We start from the raw sequence: 18,485 nt of genomic DNA, 5'->3' as shown, positions 1-18,485 counted from the left end.
AACTTTTTCGGACTGCACCTCACAAGGGGTACTGTACGCTATTAAATCCCCATGCCCACTGCTATACGTGGGAAAAACAACTAGGATGTTAAAACTCGCATCATAGAACATTGCTCGAACATTAGAAATTCTCGGGAAAATGCTCCTTTAGTCGAGCACTGGGCACAATTCTCAGATACCATCTCTGATCTTTTCTTTTTTGTTTTAGAAGTAGTCACTCGACCTTCACGGGGACGGGACGGGGGACTATTCTGAATACTTAGGACGCAAGGAACAAAGATGGATACATATTTTAGACACTAACACCGAAGGGTCTTAATAAAGAACTTGAATGGCACCTGTTCATTTGACTGTGATTGGCGCTTTGGGGTCAGGAGTTTTCTGATTGGTTCCTTATAGCCTCGCGATTGGTCAACCCTTTTCGCGCCTTTTCTGTTGTTTTTAAAGGTCTCCTTGTTTCAAGTTTCGCCGCACTCCCTGCCAGGTATGAATTCCATGTACTAAGGTATGTTGCTATTTCAATTACACTATGTTTGATATTGGTTGGCATGTAAGTCCATTGTTGGATACAGTCCTGATCCGTATGTACTTTATTTCAGATTGTTTTTTGAGCTTCATGTCCCTCCCGACGCAGCCTTGGTGAAACACGGGTCTGTGTCGGGGGACCCCCTTGAATTTGTGATGTTCTAAGCCAGTGGAGTTGCCGTTCAAAAAATTGGAAAAAATAAATACCCATTTGTGAATTTGATTTGGACTATGACATTTGTCTGCACTATTGTGATGCATATTGATGTACTGACATCACATGCCTCAATACCCTGCTGCCAAAGCCAAACTGTGAGAAAATGGCAAAATCCAGGCTTTCCCTTGGGAATAAACAGGTTGATACCCAATGACCAAATATATATATAATGACGCACTGCCAATGAGGACACCTCCAAGCAATTTAACATTTGTGACTGGAAGTTGAAGTTAAAGGCAAAATGTTTATCAAATCATAAAAGATTCTTCTTTCACCTAGGTTAACAGTTCTGTAATTACTGGTATGTACCCCAAATCTCCATTTTAACCATTAACCTATGATAAAACTGTGTTTTATCTTGTGCCTGATTGTGAAGTGTTACCTCAGAAAGCATGTCCTTTCGATACATTTATTTAGCACCAACACCAGCTAGGGCACTCACTGGATAAAACGGCACCCAAGGCAAGCGTTGCATTGGTGCCCCCTTCCCCTTGGGGTTCACGGGCTCACAAAGGCAATGTTGTGCCCCTGCTACTCCCCTTCCAACCACAGCTTGGGTACGTACCCGAGGCATGTGCCCTGCTTGCCCATCCTTTGTAATGGCCCGGGCACCATCACCAACTAAAAACAGAATAATTTCTGAAAGCTTAGTCATCCTCAGTATTAACAAAGATGAAAATGCCACTAATCTTATCAAGATCCTCTCAACAACCAGAAAACATAATATTTAAAATATTTTTTAATTTTCATTTTTATCTGGGAAACCTGCTTCAAAAATCAGTCAAGAGTTTCTCAACATAGGTTAATGTATTTCTCTCCTTACTGGACTTACCTCATCGCTATTCCATCTGTTTGATACCGCTGGGCGTAGACACTTAACGCACACAATTTCTCTCATATCTTCATAGGATGGATCACTCGGCACCATGTCATAATATGGCAACTGGTAGTCCTCAACAATGCCTGCAGCAAGTGCAAGAAAGTGCAGGATAAGTGGAGTAGAATATCATCATCTTTTCAACAGAGGGAAAACCTCAACAAATTTAAGGTAGCTGCTGCACAGAGACACCTTCCTGAGTTGAACTGTAGTTCTATAGTAGAGTTGGCCAACTCCGATCCTCGAGAGTCACAAACAGGCCAGGTTTTCAGGATCCCCACAATGAATATGCATGAGATAGATCTGCATGCACTGCCTCCATTGTATGCAAATGTATCTCTTGCATATTCATAGTGGATATCCTGAAAACTTTGCCTGTTTGTGGCTCTCGAAGACCAGAGTTGGCCACCCCTGTTCTACAGCATTTACATGCACATTACAATAAAAGAAGGCTGTCCTTGAAGTATTCCGGAGTAGAAGCAAAGATTTGTTAGTTTTAAAAATAACCTAAAAGCGTTTCACACACTTTTTAAATGAGGAAGTGTCAGACTGTTCTCCATGCAAGAGACTAGCTTTGGTTGACCCACAGCTTAGGGCTTTACAAGAGCTGACAAAGGATCTTTCCCCAATCAAGAAGTATGGACAGAACAAGGGGTCAGCAAATTAAAGAGCTGCAAGGCAGGCTAAGCTCATTCAAGAAGAATCTCACTTGTTTGTGCTGCAAATGAGTTTTGGAAATGTTGATAAACATATTTAAGAATATGACTAGAAGAGCTCCAATAACTTAGCAATATTAATGGTTATTCAAAACAGCTAAGACAACATACTGCAAACATTGATTCAGTAATCAGCTTCAGCCATCCTCCTGGGAATCAGAAAGAATTGTTCTTTAACAATGGAAAATAACTGGCCAAAACTCTGCAAGTATTTTGCCCAATTACTACAAACATATAATTGTTCAAATGAGGGTAGGCTGAATAGACTAAACCTGATGAATCATTGTCCCTTGTAAAAGTAAAGTAGATCACATCTCACCAGAAGCTGATGAGAAACATTTAAGAATTTTTAAATGTTAATTTATATTTTTTAAGAGAAAAAAAATAGTTGACCTTCATAAAATAAAATCAGGCAACAAAACAAAGAGGAGTGTTATGAAACTCAGTGGGCAATAAACTAAATCCCTCCTTCAAGCAGCTCCCAGTTCAAGTCCAACCAGCAATTAATCCAGACAACATAACATAGTGGGTAGCATTCTTCTTTTAGGAAGATTTTTTCCAGAGACTAATGGACTGGTGTCTAATTATCTTTTCTTTCTTCCTTTTTTTAAATGTTCAAATATGGACATTAACATATGAACATATATAGCATAGGTCTACAAACTCAAGTATTTTGGGCCACCATGTCCTTGACCTTATCTCCAAAGATATTCTCTCTAGTTCACGACACGTCAGCATGTCACTCCTGCACCTCTGGTTTGAGGTACGAGGCCTGCAGCCATGCAAGTCTGAGGGTGCCAATTTCTGCTACAGAGACACTTGATGCCATTTCGAAAACATGGTAGGTCGAGCAGACTTTATGTTTTCCGCAATCCAGGTCCTTATGCACCAGACACAGGAGTGTGTCGTGCTGTTGCTGAGGCAGTTGATTGGCAACATTCTGCACCTGCTTCTAGATGAACCGTGTATACTGGCTCATAAGAGCTGGTAGGCAGCTATGCAGGCAATAAGCATAGCCCCTTAGAACACTTTCCTCCCAAGAGAGTGTCCATCGTTTTATTATCTTTCCCCGGGGATGCCAAGGAATGGGTCAGAGAACACTTGGCTCTCTTGAAGCAGATTAGACTACCACCAATTGGTGGGGCAGCTGATGCTTGTCAAATCTGAGAACCTTCTGGATGAGATAAACTGCATCCACCTTCCAGTTCAAGGGAAGCAAGGTGAAGGGATGTTCCCACATCCTCAAAAGTAACTCCATAAGGATCTTGTGCTCTCAGACTGCCAAAATATCCTTAAGAGGCTCCACAAATTGGTGGATATCGAGCATTTTGTGCCTGTATCCTCTTCGGTCATTAACTGAAAGGGGATGGCTTCTGCCATCCACCAGACAAAACCTGCGAAGGATAGGTCCTCTGGTGGAGACTTCTTTCACTCTGGAGAGATGGATCTGAGGGGAGACCATCAGAAGCATCATCAGAGACCATGGATGAGTCATTCACCCAGGGGTCACAGGTACCCTCATCCCCACTGTCATCAATGGGCATGGGGCCCTGGGTACTCAGCCATTGCCCAGTGGTGTAGGTATCGATGAATTGTACATGGGGCTGTAGGCCCCGGTGCCTTTTCGGGTCTGGGAGGAGCTTCCTCCTCTGAGGAACCAGCAACGATAACTGGATCAACATGGAGAGGCAGCAGTACCCTACAGGACATCAAAGTCTTCCCAAGAACAGATGCCAGCCTGGTCGGTAACATGCTCATGAGTGCATGCATGAATTCCAGCAACGGCTAATGCCAGTGTCATGATGCCAATGCTGTGCATCGCCTTCTGTATGGCCAGCTGCACACGCCTCTCCAGTTCCTCCTCAAACACTGCCAATGCCAATACAAGCTGAGACGGGGGAGGTGTAACCAGATTCTCTTCAGAACAGAGAGGAGGATCGGTGGCTGGCATTGAGACCAATGTGGTTCATGGCCCACTCCCAGCATCGATGGAGGATTGGCTCTCCTCACTGTGGGGTCACTTTGAGGGCATCACAGTAAAAGCTGGTGCAACCCCATGCCCGGCATCATCAGGAACCGATGCCGATGCTTCTTCGGCTTCCCGTGATGCTCGACATGGTCCTTCCCCAGTGCAGAGGTCAATGACAAAGCACTTGATATCCTCAAACTGGAAAAGCCAGATAATGACCGGTCTCCGGTATCTCTTCCAGCTGACAGTGTTGACAGAACTGATGTCTCCATCGATGTCAATGGCTCGGTGTCCATTGGTGCAGCTCTGAGCTCCCTCAATGCCGATGCCTCAGAGGCTGAAGAGATGTAAGCTGGACCTTACATCCCTTTAGGATCATCCTGGCACACTTGCTGCTACCTTGGACGTTTTGCGATGCCCCAAGGCAGAGGACACATCTATCACGGGGTTCTGTGATAGACATGGGTCCTTGTGCACCAGGGGTGTCGCTTAAATCTCAAAGTAAACATGACATCATGAAATAAAAGGGACGCAAGATCTAAATCGATGGCAGCAGCTGTCAATGGCCAGCAGGCACCGAATGCACCACCGCCCTGGGGGTATAAATATGTAAAGAAACTTACTAATAATTGTCAAAAATCCTTTGTAGGATGCTAAAGTGAGAACCGGTGGGATCCTGCGTTGTCTGTATGAGGCAGCAAAGAAAAATATTGCAAAAACAAAGTTTTCCAAAAATAGGCCAAAGTAGGCCCAAAAAGTTGAAGAAATGTGAAGATCTCACCCGACCATAAAACGACAGGCTCCCTGGAAAAAAAAAAATGAAGATGCCCCCACATGGATGCATAGTGCATGCATGCTGAGCATGCTCAATGAGACTCAGTCAAAGTTCAAGAAACTTTGATACAAGTTTTCCATGCTGGGTTCCATCCGGTGATGTTACCCATGTGTGAGGACTACTATCCTGCAGCTTTGTTTTCAATTATGTCTTGCAAGAAACATTAGGACATATCCAAACTCTGTTACTCGTGAAAGTTGTAGAAATATTCCAAAATAAGATGAGACACCAGATTTTTGTCTGGTTCAAGAAAAAAAGTAACCAATAATGCCCCCCTTGGAAGTTTCAGATATAGATGTCTCCAGCTTCAGGATACTTGCAAATGGGAATAGGCATCTGACAAAACATAAAAAGCCTCTGACAGAGGTGGCAGATTGTCTCTAGTAAAATGTAAGCATTCGACCAAGTACCTCTTAAGATGATCCATGCCAGAAATAATGGCATGGATCGTGCCAGAAAATTGGCATGGGGAAATTCAGGATATTCTTTAAGCTGGTATATAATATGTTGTAAAGTTTCAAGTCTCCTGCCTGTAATCATACTGTCCTTGACTATTGTAGCCTTTAAAAAAAATTGTCATCCATTTTTGTTTCCATATTTCTCACAAAAGAAAGAAACGGTATATCTTCCTGCTGAGATGCCATCATATTTTCCATTTCCTTTACTATTAAATGTTTTAGTTCCGGAGATCAGGTCTTTCATCAGATTGAAAATAAGCTTGTACCAAGTTTCCACAGGTGTATTTACAAGATTCACACATACCTCCTGAGCTATGTTTTCTCTGACCGGACTGTATTTTCAAATTACAGTCAAGTGTTAATCCATAGAAAAAAAGAACCCTTGACAATTGTTCCTTCCCCCCAACCCAGGAGGGGAAAATGGGTGGTACTGGGGAAGGGGACATCCCGGCAAAGTACATGCAAGGATTTATTTTCAGCTTTTGGCATGTACGTCCCCATAGGGTATTTGTACATGCAAACTCTGCAGGCACTTTGTGAAGAAATATTTCCTGACATTGGTTCTGAGGATTACTCCCTGGAGTTTCAAATCGTGACCCCTAGTTCTACTGATTTCTTTCCACTGGAAAAGGTTTGTTGTTGACCATGGATCATTAAAACCTTTTAAGTATCTGAAGGTCTGTATCATATCACCCCTGCTCCTCCTCTCCTCCATGAATTTAGCAAAATGAAGTCATGCCTTTTCAGTTCAGTAAGATTTTTTTTTTTAAGGTTATAAATAAACACGTAGATTTTGGTGAACAAGTTAATATAGTGTATCTGAATTTTCAGAAGGCATTTGACAAAATACCTTATGAGAGGCTCCTCAGGAAATTAAAAAGTCAAGGGATAGAGACAGCGTCTTAGTGTGATTTGGTATTACCTGCTATTAATTAAGTTGACTTAGAAAATAGCCACTGCTATTACTAGCATCAGTACATAAGAACATAAGAACTTGCCATGCTGGATCAGACAAAGGGTCCATCAAGCCCAGCATCCTGTTTCCAACAGAGGCCAAAACCAGGCCACAAGAACCTGGCAATTACCCAAACACTAAGAAGATCCCATGCTACTGATGCAATTAATAGCAGTGGCTATTCCCTAAGTATAATTGATTAATAGCCATTAATGGACTTCTCCTCCAAGAACTTATCCAAACCTTTTTTGAACCCAGCTACACTAACAGCACTAACCACATCCTCTGGCAACAAATTCCAGAGCTTTATTGTGCATTGAATGAAAAATAATTTTCTCCCGTAGCATGGGATAGACTTAGTTTTTGGGTACTTGCCAGGTTCTCATGGCCTGGATTGACCACTGTTGGAAAAGGGATGCTGGGCTTGATGGACCCTAGGTCTGACACCAGTATGGCATGTTCTTATGGTAACTAGTTAACAGAGAAATAGGAGCAATGAGTGATCAAATTTGCAGATGACTCAAAATTATTAAAAGTTATTAAAACATGACCAGATTGGAGGAACACCAGGAGGACTTTGTGAGACTGGGCATCTAAATGGCAAATGAAAGCTAATGTGGGCAAGTGCAAAGTAACACACATAGGGGCGGATTTTAAGAGCCCTGCTCGCGTAAATCCGCCCGGATTTACGCGAGCAGGGCCCTGCGCGCCGGTGCGCCTATGTTCAATAGGCCTACCGGCGCGCGCAGAGCCCCGGGACTCGCGTAAGTCCCGGGGTTTTCCGAGGGGGGCGGGGCCGAGTGGTGCGCCGTTTTCGGGGCAGGACGCGGCGTTTCGGGGGCGTGGCCGCGCCCTCCGGAACCGCCCCCGGGTTGCGTTTAGGCGCGCCAGCGGCTCGCTGGCACGTGGGGATTTACTTCTCCCTCTGGGAGGCGTAAATCCCCCAACAAAGGTAAGGGGGGGGGTTTAGACAGGGCCGGGGAGGTGGGTTAGGTAGAGGAAGGGAGGGGAAGGTGAGGGGAGGGCGTTAGCGAATTCCCTCCGAGGCCGCTCCGATTTCGGAGTGGCCTTGGAGGGAAAAGCGGCAGGCTGCGCGGCTCGGCGCGCGCCGGCTACACGGAATAGGCAGCCTTGCGCGCGCCGATCCAGGATTTTAGTGGCTACGCGCGTATCTACTAAAATCCCGCGTACTTTTGTTTGTGCCTGGAGCGCCAACAAAAGTACACGAACGCGCCGTTTTTGAAAATCTACCCCATAGGGAAAAGTAATACTAACTATAGATACACAATGCTGGGTTCCATATTAGGAGGTAATCACCCAGCAAAAAGGTCTTGGAGTCCTTGTGGAAGACACATTGAAATTCTAAGTTCAGTGACAGGAAATATTTCTTCATGGAGAGGGTGGGGGATGCCTGGAATGCCCTTCCGAGGAAGTTATGAAGACTAAAAGTGTGAAGGATTTCATAGGTGCATGGGATAAACACTGTGGATCCCTAAAGGCTAGAGGATGGGATTGAAGAAAAGAGACATGGGTGTAGCTTCCTGGAATAGTGGTTACTACCCTTATCCAATAAGCCTTCATACAGTTAATGCAACTCCAATATTACTCTCTGCTTCAACAGCAAGGGGAAATGAGGAAAAGAGGATTTACATTCAGAAAACAACCAACAAGGACATTGAACTGTACATTCTGGGAAAACAAATAAGCATGGGGGTAAACTTGCTTGATGCGGTGGTTATTACCCTTAACCAATAAGCCTGATACTTCACTTTTGATGCAACTCCAACATTACTCTCTGCATCAACGGCAGGGGGTGGTGGGAAATTGGACTCAAACACCAGTCTGACCTTGGCGGTCTGGGAAACTGATAAGTATGGGAAACTGATAAGTATGGGAAACTGATAAGTATGGGAGCTTGCTGGACAGACTGGATGGGCCGTTTGGTCATTTTCTGCTGTCATTTCTATGTTTCTTTGTATATCTATATTATTTCACAGCTATTCATAAGCCCAATAATTATGTTCTTAAGAATAGCTTCTACCATTTTGCCTGGCACTGATGTCAGGCTCACTGGCTCTTCCCCCTCTTTTCCTCTTAATCCCCCTCCTCCAACATCTACCCCTTTCCTCCGATGAATAGGATTAACAATTTTGTTTTTTTGGTAGCCAGTGTCTATTACTTTAAGAGGGCCTGGAATTCAATGCAGGAAGCTACCAGTTAGTTTTGTATTTTTTTCCTTCTCTACAAGCCTGATTAGCAGGTGTACAGGCCAGCAGGAAGGGAAGGGAGGCAGTGAAAAGCGACATTAGGGCCAGCACCCATGCTGATCAGGTGTTTCAGGAGCCGTGGAGGCGCAGATCACAAACCCAAAAGTGGCACCACTGTCATATGCTTCAGGGTATGTGAGAGGGGCCTGGAGAAGAGAGAACTGAGACAGCTCCTTCCACTTTGATAGAGGTCAGGGCCAGCAGGCTGTGTTGCTGAAGAGCCAGTGCCTCTCCATAGTGCACCTGTTCCTCTGGCCACCTCTCCCTCCTTGTGGCCAACCTGCAAGCATGTTCAAAACTCACGGGCCGACATCGCCCGTACCCTGATGTTATGAATTTCAAGATCAGCATACAGGGAGTACCGGCAGCAAGTTTTGAATATTCTCGCAGCGCCTGACAATGAGCGGCAGTATCCCAGGTTCCCACTGCTCCTCCTGCCTCAGCCTGCGCTGTAGCATGCGTAGCACTTGGGCAACCATGCACAGCTGTGCACCTTCTGGGGGGGGGGGGGGGGGGGGGGACAGTGACTGTGGGTTCATCTGAATAGGTTTGGAAAACTGTGCTCTAAAAAGCATTTTAGGCCAAAAAAAAAAATCATGTTCTCCTAGCACCCTGGAAACGGCAGTTAAGCAAAAATACAAACAAGGAGCCCAAGACCATACCTCCTGTGATACAGCGGCGAGACATTTCCCAAATGATCAAGCCAAAGCTGTAGATGTCTGCCATAATGTAAGCCTGGAAGTGAGCTTTGTTTAGGCTTTCATCTAGGACTTCTGGAGCCATGTAACGCTTTGTCCCCACACGTGTGTTCAAGGGAATATCAACTTCATTGGTATCACTAAATGTAAAAAAAGAAAATAAACCTCCACATAAAATTCCCATCAACAATAAAAATTAAATTCAGTAATTTCCTTTTATAATGCTTTCTTCATTACTCGTTTAATAAGTGAACTATGTATGAGAGTCCCTTGGACCTCTCCTATTTATGCCAGTTCTGGACACCCATTCTGAACCTTCCCCAGAATGACAACATATGGTGCACTAAGTCACAGGAAGAGAAGACCAAGGCATATTGCAAAGGAACTGAAAGTAAATTCCACCAGGGCACGTGAAGGAAATGCAGAGTTCCAAGCAAAGAAATAATTAGATGAAAATGTGGGTTCTTCAGATATATTAGCATCCACCATTATGTCCAGGCCAGTCCCAAGTGTAAAAATTTACTGCAGGCCAAGAAATAAAATAAATTACCAATGCATCCTAGAGATCAAGCCACTCATAGCTAGTCCAAGGTATACCCAGCAACATGAGCAAATGTAATTCAATTCATCGTATGAAAGTTCTGAACTGTTAAATGTTTAACGTTTGTTAAGTGTTCTGTGAAACAATGATACAGAGAGAAAATGGATTTAAGGTCCATCTTCCCATTCCTTTTGACTCAAAGATGGATGATAATTGAGATAAATAAACCCAATGTACCAAAAATGTGCAGATATATCCAACCAATACATACCCTCATCATGCCTGGTTATTTAAATAAGACAGTTGTTCCCAAACCTGCCCATGGAGGGGACGCCCACCAAGTCAGGTTTTCAGGATATCCACAACGACTATGTATGAGATAAATTTGCATGTACTGTCTCCACTGCACACAAATTTATCTCATGCATATTCATCGCGGATATCCTGAAAACTTGACTGCCTGGGAATCCCCCCAGGACAGGTTTGAAAACCACTGTATTAAGAGACATATTCCTCTTGGATACCAGAGTTTATATCCAACACTTCTGCTTCAGAAACACAAGGAATGTCATATCTGGTCTGCTTCGCTGGCTGACATACCTGTTAAATTTGACCGCCAGGCCCAGGTCAGCAATGCAGCAGGATCCGTTTTTCTTTATCAAGATGTTCTTGCTTTTCAGGTCTCTGTGTGCAATGGCAGGCTTGCCCTGAGTCCCATAAATCTCCGTGTGAAGGTGGCAGAGGCCACATGCTGCAGAGTATGCCAGCTTGAGCAAGGACCTGGTGTCAAGCGTGGCACATTTCAAGAAGTCGTACAAAGATCCGTTTTCATGATAATCTGTAATCAGGTAAAGTTGGGTCCAAGAACCTGTACCTTTAATGTCCGCTGCTATGAAGCCTGTTCAATACACAAAATCAAATTTTAATCTTCATTCTTTGGTAAGGAGTATGACAAAGCTTATTAATAAGAGCTTTTGCAAACATAACCTGGATAGGTGAAATTAAAGAGGACAAGAAGAGAGGATAAAACTCCATACCTTCAGTATTTTACAGATATTCACTGAGAATCTATTTTTTTTCTATTGTACAGTAAATTTTATCAATATTAACCAATCCCATATACATTTATAATACCCAAATAGGGAAAAACAATCAGCTTTATAAGTCAAACTGTACTAAACTCAAGAAATGTTCTAGCTTCCTTTCCACATCCACACATTTCTGCATATTCAACACCTCTTGTGAACCATAGGAAGAAAAGAACAGGCTGTGACAGACTGTGGCAAATGCACAGAAAGCAAAATGTGGAACTGTATAGTTATGTTCAGTAATCTAACAGTCACAAACACCAGAACTGAAAAATCTGACACCCAGATTCAACTCCTTTTCACCTTTCAGTGTGATCTGGAGAAAAACACTTAAACTTCCTGCGCTCAAGTTTATATTACAGAGTCTCTCTGAGGAAGGGACCTTGTAACCATGTTACTTCTTCCGCACAGTGCTGTGTACACGGGTAGTGCAATGACGACAGCAGCTTCAACAACTGTTTGTCTTGGCTGCTATGGAAGAAACAACTGTTAACACCAAGTTGGCACGAAGGAGTAGCCTAGTGGTTAGTGCAGCAGAACCAGAGTTTAAATACTGCTCTCCTGACCAACCCTGTGACCTTGAGCAAGTCACTTCACCCTCCATTGCCTCAGATACAAACTACCTACAGCATGTGAATTGTAACTCACTTTGAGCTCAGATCTGGAATGTACAATTAAATCCAAATCCAAGGCCCCCCACCCCGGAATATCCAGCTATGGTTTTATTAAAGCATCTCACAGACTTAGGGCCTGATTTACTAAGACTTTTCTCCCATTCTATGTCTACAGGAAGAATGTTTAATAAATTCGGTATGATCTAATGTCCGCAAAACTTTTTTTTTGATCTAGGATGTTTAGATTCCAAGCCAATACTGCCAACTTTCCAAATGTTCTATAGTCAAATCCTAATGATTGCGTTCCACAGTCATATGGATTTCATCTATTAGTGGAAATATTTCTGAATAACAAACTATTTCCATATGAACTGTGCCAGTGGGCAAATTACCCTTGATAATTTGTATAATATTTATTTTATTTTATTTATTTAACGTTTTTTATATACAGACAACCGTTTGCACATCATATCAGTGTACATTTAACTCAAAAAAGGTAGGCAGAGCCTTTACTTGGAACATTAACTATAAAAATTAAAATTAAAAGGTATTACAAGAAGCAAAAGGTAAGCAGAGCATTTCATAGAACAGAAACTATAGAATAAGCAATAATGGAATTACAATAGATATAGAAAACACAGGTTTTATAATAGATATGAACTATATGTACAAAATATTTACAAGAGAATCAAACAGTCCTATGGAACATTAGGTTTTAATACATCATGTGGATGGAGTAGCGGGAGGGTACACAAACCATACTTGTTCCTACGTTCTACAAGTGATTGTTATTTTTAGCACTGAATCTATAAAGCATTATACCTTAGCTAGAGAGATTAACCAGTTCAACTTCTCATATCACATAGCACAATATCAAACCGTTTTGGAAAGGAGAAGTACAGAAGAAGTAACCCTTCTATCAAGGAAAGCTAGATGCAGGTGATCAGTAACAATTGAAATAACCTTAATGAATAGTGAAGTCAAATTTTATAAACATTTATAATTTATTTTTATTCAAGGGAGCCTACCTCCAGAGTCACTAAGTCTATTGATCATTTTGATGGAAACTGTTGAAGTTGAGACTATAAACTACATGGGGCAACACATGATTGGCCATCTGGGACGTGATCTCTCTCTGGCTCACCAATGTTGGACGTCATCTTTTATCAGCGTGGTGAGTGTTTTGTGTGTGCATGTATGCGCACACATACTTACAGACCCACACACATGCATACATACATGTAATTAAGCAATACGATCCAATTCTATGGACATCGTCAATCTATAAACTGCTGATAGCTCATGGTAAAAGCAAAGGTAAATCTTTTTTTTTTTTTAATTCACAGTAGTTCAGAGTATTTTTCAAAACAGGTTTGCACTATTCATGGCAGCACTAATTTAGACCATTTCAATGTATTCTATAATAGATTAGTGCTTGTTAAAAAAAAATATTCTAGCAATTATTTTCATTAAATCAAAGTAACTGAAGCTCTTTAACTTTTAGATTGGATCCAAATGTTCTTTTCTGTTTGTAAACAGAGCATTCTAGGGGTGTCCTACACACCCTACAGAAACATGGCTCCAGGATACAGCTTAATTTATGTCACAGCTAACGTGCTTAGCTCTTGACCAAGGAGGTGCACATAGTGTGCATAGTCTAGGTGACCTCTTACACCCCTGTGACAGTATTAAAGGCTTTGGAGGGAGGATTACAAAAGACAGCACTTTGATTAACAGTGGACTAAAAATAGCTATCAAGCACATGTTTAGAGAGCAGAGAGGGGGCTAGGTGTTTAAAAAGCAAATGTTGCTTACCTGTAACAGGTGTTCTCACAGGACAGCAGGATGTTAGTCCTCACATATGGGTGACATCATCAGGATGGAGCCCAATCACGGAAAACATCTGTCAAAGTTTCCAGAACTTGACTGGCCCCTACTGGGCATGCCCAGCACGGCACTAACCCTGCAGCCAGCAGGGGTCCCCCTTCAGTCTTATTTAAAAGCTACAGGCAGTGCCGAAAAATAAAATAATAAAACGTTACGAACCCAACACCGCGGGGCGGCGGGTGGGTTTCGTGAGGACTAACATCCTGCTGTCCTGTGAGAACACCTGTTACAGGTAAGCAACATTTGCTTTCTCACAGGACAAGCAGGATGGTAGTCGTCACATATGGGTGAGTACCGAGCTGAGGATGTCAGAACATGCACCAAATGTACCCAAAGGCGTGTAACAGGCACAACAACTGGGGTGGAATTTGGTAGAGGGCATCCTGAATCCCATCAGGCAGGCGGAATGGTATTGGTACTTCACGTCGTAAAGAGGTTACGAAGGACATACTGGCCAAAGATGGAATCTTGTCTTCCGGCTTTATCCAAGCAATAGTGGGCTGCAAAGGTGTGGACAGAACTCCAGGTGGCAGCCCTGCAAATGTCAGGAAGCGGCATCGATCATAGGTGTGCTACTGAAGTCGCCATGGCCCTCACAGAGTGTGCTTTAACACGGTCTTGAAATTGAATGCCCACTTGCTGATAGCAGAAGGATATGCAGTCCGCCAACCAGGAGGAGTCTGCTTACCCACAGGCTTCCCCAATTTGTTAGGGTGGAAAGAGACGAACAATTGAGTGCTTTCCCTGTGGGCAGCTGTACGGTCTAGGTAGAATGCTAGAGCCCGTTTACAGTCAAGAGTATGCAGAGCCTGTTCTCCTGGATTGGCATGGGGCCTGGGAAAAAAGGTAGGTAGTATGATGGATTGAATGAGATGAAAATCTGAAACTACCTTAGGTAAGAATTTTAGGTGAGTATGGAGTGCTGCCCGGTCCTGCAGAAGTTTAATGTAAGGCGGATAGGTAACTAGAGCCTGCAATTCACTAACTCTGCGAGCTGAAGTGATTGCCAAAAGGAAAATCACTTTCCATGTGAGATATCGAAGTTCTCAAGAGTGAAGAGGCTCGAATGGTGGTTTCATGAGCTGACCCAGAACCAGATTAAGGTCCCAAGAAGGGGCCGGAGGATGTAGCGGAGGCTTGATGTGGAGCAAGCCCTTCAAAAAAGTGTTACAAGGGGTTGTACTGATATAGGGACAACCCCGACACCTTTATGGAAGGCGGCTACCGCACTGACATGCATTCTGATGGAAGAAGTCTTAAGACCTGACTCTGATAGATGCCAGAGATAGTCCAGAAACTTCGGGATTAGACAGGAAAAGGGGTCAAGGGACTTAGAAAAGCACCATGACGTGAACCTTTTCCATTTGTAAGAGTATGCTTTTTTCGTGGAAGGTTTCCGTGAAGCAATCAAGACACGGGAAACTGGTTCAGAAAGGTTAAGTGGCTGAAGGATTAACCTTTTAACATCCATGCCGTCAGGGACAAGGCTAGAAGATTGGGATGGCGTAGGCACCCGTTGTTTTGAGTGATCAGAAGTGGGTCCTTTCCCAAGGGAATGTGCCTGCGGATGGAGAGATCCTGTAGTATTGGAAACCACACTTGGCTTGGCCAGTGAGGTGCTATCAGGATCATGGTTCCCTTGTACTGACATAACTTCACAAGAGTCTTCGAGAGAAGAGGACGTGGAGGGAATGCGTAGAGCAGACAGTTTGCCCATGAGAGGGAGAAAGCGTCTCTGGGTTTCCTGTGAATGAGAGACCAGTAGTTCTCCACGTTGCAGTTTTGTGGGGACTCAAAGAGGTCTATCCGAGGATATCCCCATTGTTGGAAGATGGAGTTCGCTACCGAGGGGTTGAGAGACCACTCGTGTGTTGAAAGACATGACTCAGCTTGCCTGCCGGCACATTGTCCACTCCCGGCAACCAGGTGGCCTTGAGGTACATCGAATGGGAGAGAGCTTCCTCCCAAATCTGCGCAGCTTCCTGACACAGAAGGAAGAAGCCCGTGCCTCCCTGCTTGTTGATGTACCACATGGCCACCTGGTTGTCCATCTGAATCAGGATGACTTGATTTGAGAGGCGATCCTGAAATGCCCTGAGAGCATATCTGATTGCTCAAAGTTCCAGAAAATTTATTTGGTGTTTGACTTGCTCTGGAGACCAAGATCCTTATGTCGGCAGATCGGCCACGTGGGCTCCCCAACCGAGGTTGGAAGAGTCTGTGGTGAGAGTGATTTGAGGGTCTGGAGCCTGGAAGGGCAAGCCCTGGAGGAGATTGATCTAATTTTTCCACCAGGCGAGAAACAGCCGGAGTGAGTTGGTGACGTGGACAACGGTTGACAGGGGCTGAATGGATTGAGTCCATTGAGACCTCAGAGTCCAGTGCATGGGTCTCATGGCCAAGCGGGCCATTGGTGTGACATGGACTGAGGACGCCATGTGTCCCAGGAGGACAAGAAATTGGCGTGCAGTCGCGGAGTGCTGAGACCGCAGCTGGTGAGCAAGAGACGCAAGAGTCAGTGATCATTGTCGAGGCAGGAAAGCCTTTGCCTGTAAGATGTCTAAGTCTGCCCCAATGAATGACAAGGTTTGAGATGGGACTAAGTAGGATTTGTCGTAAGTGACGAGAAATCCTAATGAAATTAGAGTGTGTAAGGTTAGATTGAGGGACGACAGAGCAGCTGAGTGGGAGCCCTGATTAACCAACCGTCCAGCTAGGGGTAGACGTGAACACCTTGGGTTCTGAGGAAGGCTGCGACGACTACGAGGCATATTGTAAAGACTCATGGCGCAGATGCTAGGCCGAATGGAAGCACTCGATATTGATAGTGCTTGGGACCTATTAGAAACCTAAGGTATTTGCGATGAGCTGCAGTTATCGCAATATGGGTGTATGCGTCCTGGAGGTCCAGAGAGCAGAGCCAGTCTCCTCTTTGTAGAAGAGGTAGAAGCGAGCCAAGGTGACCATCTTGAACTTTTCTCGCTGGAGGTACTTGTTGAGGGCATGTAGGTCCAGAATAGGATGGACGCCTCCCGATTTTTTGGGGATTAGAAAGTACCGGGAATAGAACCCTAGGCTGTGCTGGGAGTATGGTACGGGTTCTATTGCTTTGGACTGGAGAAGGAGTGGGACCTCTTGATCCAGAAGAATGGAGTGATCGGATGTTCTCCACATCGGTAGAGGTGGGAAGTCCGGTGGTAAGGAGAGAAAGTTCAGATGGTACCCCTGAGCAATTATTGCCAATACCCATTGGTCAGAGGTGATTGAGTGCCATATGTTGTGGAAGTGGCACAATCGACCTCCCACTGGAATGTGAGGCAGAGGAATCTGGCTGCTGCTCTCTAGGTGAAAGTAAAAAACCTGAAGCAGGTCCTGGTTGCGGAGCTGCTTGTGGCTTTTGTTTACATGTTTGACGAGACTGCGGTTTTTGATAAGGTCTCGTGGCACGGGATCTGGTTGGTGGCGGGTAAGACTTCTTCGGGCAGAAAAATTACTTCTTAGAGTCCTTTCTGAAGGGCTGTTTTGAAGAGAAGTCAGAAGGCATCAGAGAGAGCTGTCTTAGGGTCTCATGATGGTCCTTTAGTTCCGCCACCGTCCACTGAATCTGTTCGCCAAACAGATTATCTCCGACACAAAGCAGGTTGGATAACCTGTCTTATACTTCCGGGCGAAGGTCAGAAGACTTGAGCCAGGCCCACCATCTTGCTGAAATAGCAGCTGCAGATACTCTAGTAGAAGTATCAAAGATGTCATAAGATGTTCTGATCTCATGTTTGCCTGCCTCAAAACCCTTGTTTACTAGGGTTTGTAATTGCTCTTGAAATTGCTGAAGCAGGAAGTCCGAGAAGTCCTGTATCTGATTAAAAATGACCCTGTTATATTGGGTCATATAAAGCTGATAGGCGGCAATTTGGGAGATGAACACTGACCCTTGGAAGACTCGGCGACCAATGGTATCTGGGAACTTCTGTTCCTTGCCAGGGGGAACAGAAGTGTGAGGCTTTGACCTCTTCGTTCTCTTCTGTGCAGACTCCACCATGACAGAGTGGAGATCCAGTTGTGATTTCTGAAAACCTGGAGCTGACTGCACCAAATAGGTAGTGTCAGCTTTCCTGTGTACTGGAGCAATGGAGCCAGGATGTTCCCAGTTCTTCTTAAGGAGATCCAGAAGGACCTGATGGATGGGAATAGAGGTGATTACCTTGGGAGCATCCAGGAATTGGAGCAACTCCATCATCTGGTGCCTATCATCTGTTTAGTCTGTAATTAGAAGGGAACCAATTCGGACATTTCCTTCACAAAGTTTATAAAGGAGAGGTCCTCTGGAGGAGAACACTTCCTACTTTCAGTGGGTGAAGGTGGTAAAAGTAAATCATCGGTGTCTGTCGAGGAATCATCAGCCCAGGTATCAAAAGGATCAGCATGTGTCCCTCTAGGAACTAGAGGGAGACAGGGTGGTAGAATACCTGAAGGTCCTGGTCTAGGCTCCGAAGGAATCTGAGGAATTATCGGAGGCACCGATGATGGCATCAAAGGCACCAGCGCAGGCATAGAGGGCATCAATGGATGGCTCGGTAGCGCCGATGGACGTATTGGCACCAATGGTTGGATCGGTGGCGAGGGACGTATCGGCATCGATGGCTGAGGCAGAACTCCCGATGGAGGGATGCAGAACGGTGTTTCTCCTCCCGATGACACTGTAAGTGGGGAGCCATCGGTGGAAAAGCGGCCATAAGCGCTTCCATCCTGGAGAGCAGCAGTGCCAGCGCTGCCGGAATCGGGTCGATGATCGGTTCTGCAAGCGGTGCCAGTGGAACCTGAAGTCGTTGCATCGCCTT

At 44.5% G+C, this 18,485-nt stretch overlaps 1 protein-coding gene across 1 annotated transcript in view; it reads right to left on the bottom strand.

The window, feature by feature from the left end:
• The window catches only part of BMPR1A (bone morphogenetic protein receptor type 1A), a 293,674-nt gene that overhangs the window by 8,220 nt on the left and 266,969 nt on the right, over window positions 1–18,485 (bottom strand). Inside the window, exons 10-12 of the mRNA XM_029609335.1 lie at window positions 10,659–10,956; window positions 9,482–9,657; window positions 1,575–1,705 (exon numbers count right to left, since the gene is read on the bottom strand). Of these exons, the coding sequence (XP_029465195.1) occupies window positions 1,575–1,705; window positions 9,482–9,657; window positions 10,659–10,956 (605 nt within the window). The remainder of the gene's footprint in view (window positions 1–1,574; window positions 1,706–9,481; window positions 9,658–10,658; window positions 10,957–18,485) is intronic.

Source organism: Rhinatrema bivittatum, chromosome 7, assembly GCF_901001135.1.
Source record: "Rhinatrema bivittatum chromosome 7, aRhiBiv1.1, whole genome shotgun sequence".
Classification (NCBI taxonomy): Eukaryota; Metazoa; Chordata; class Amphibia; order Gymnophiona; family Rhinatrematidae; genus Rhinatrema; species Rhinatrema bivittatum.
This window is presented reverse-complemented; position numbering and strand designations above follow the sequence as displayed.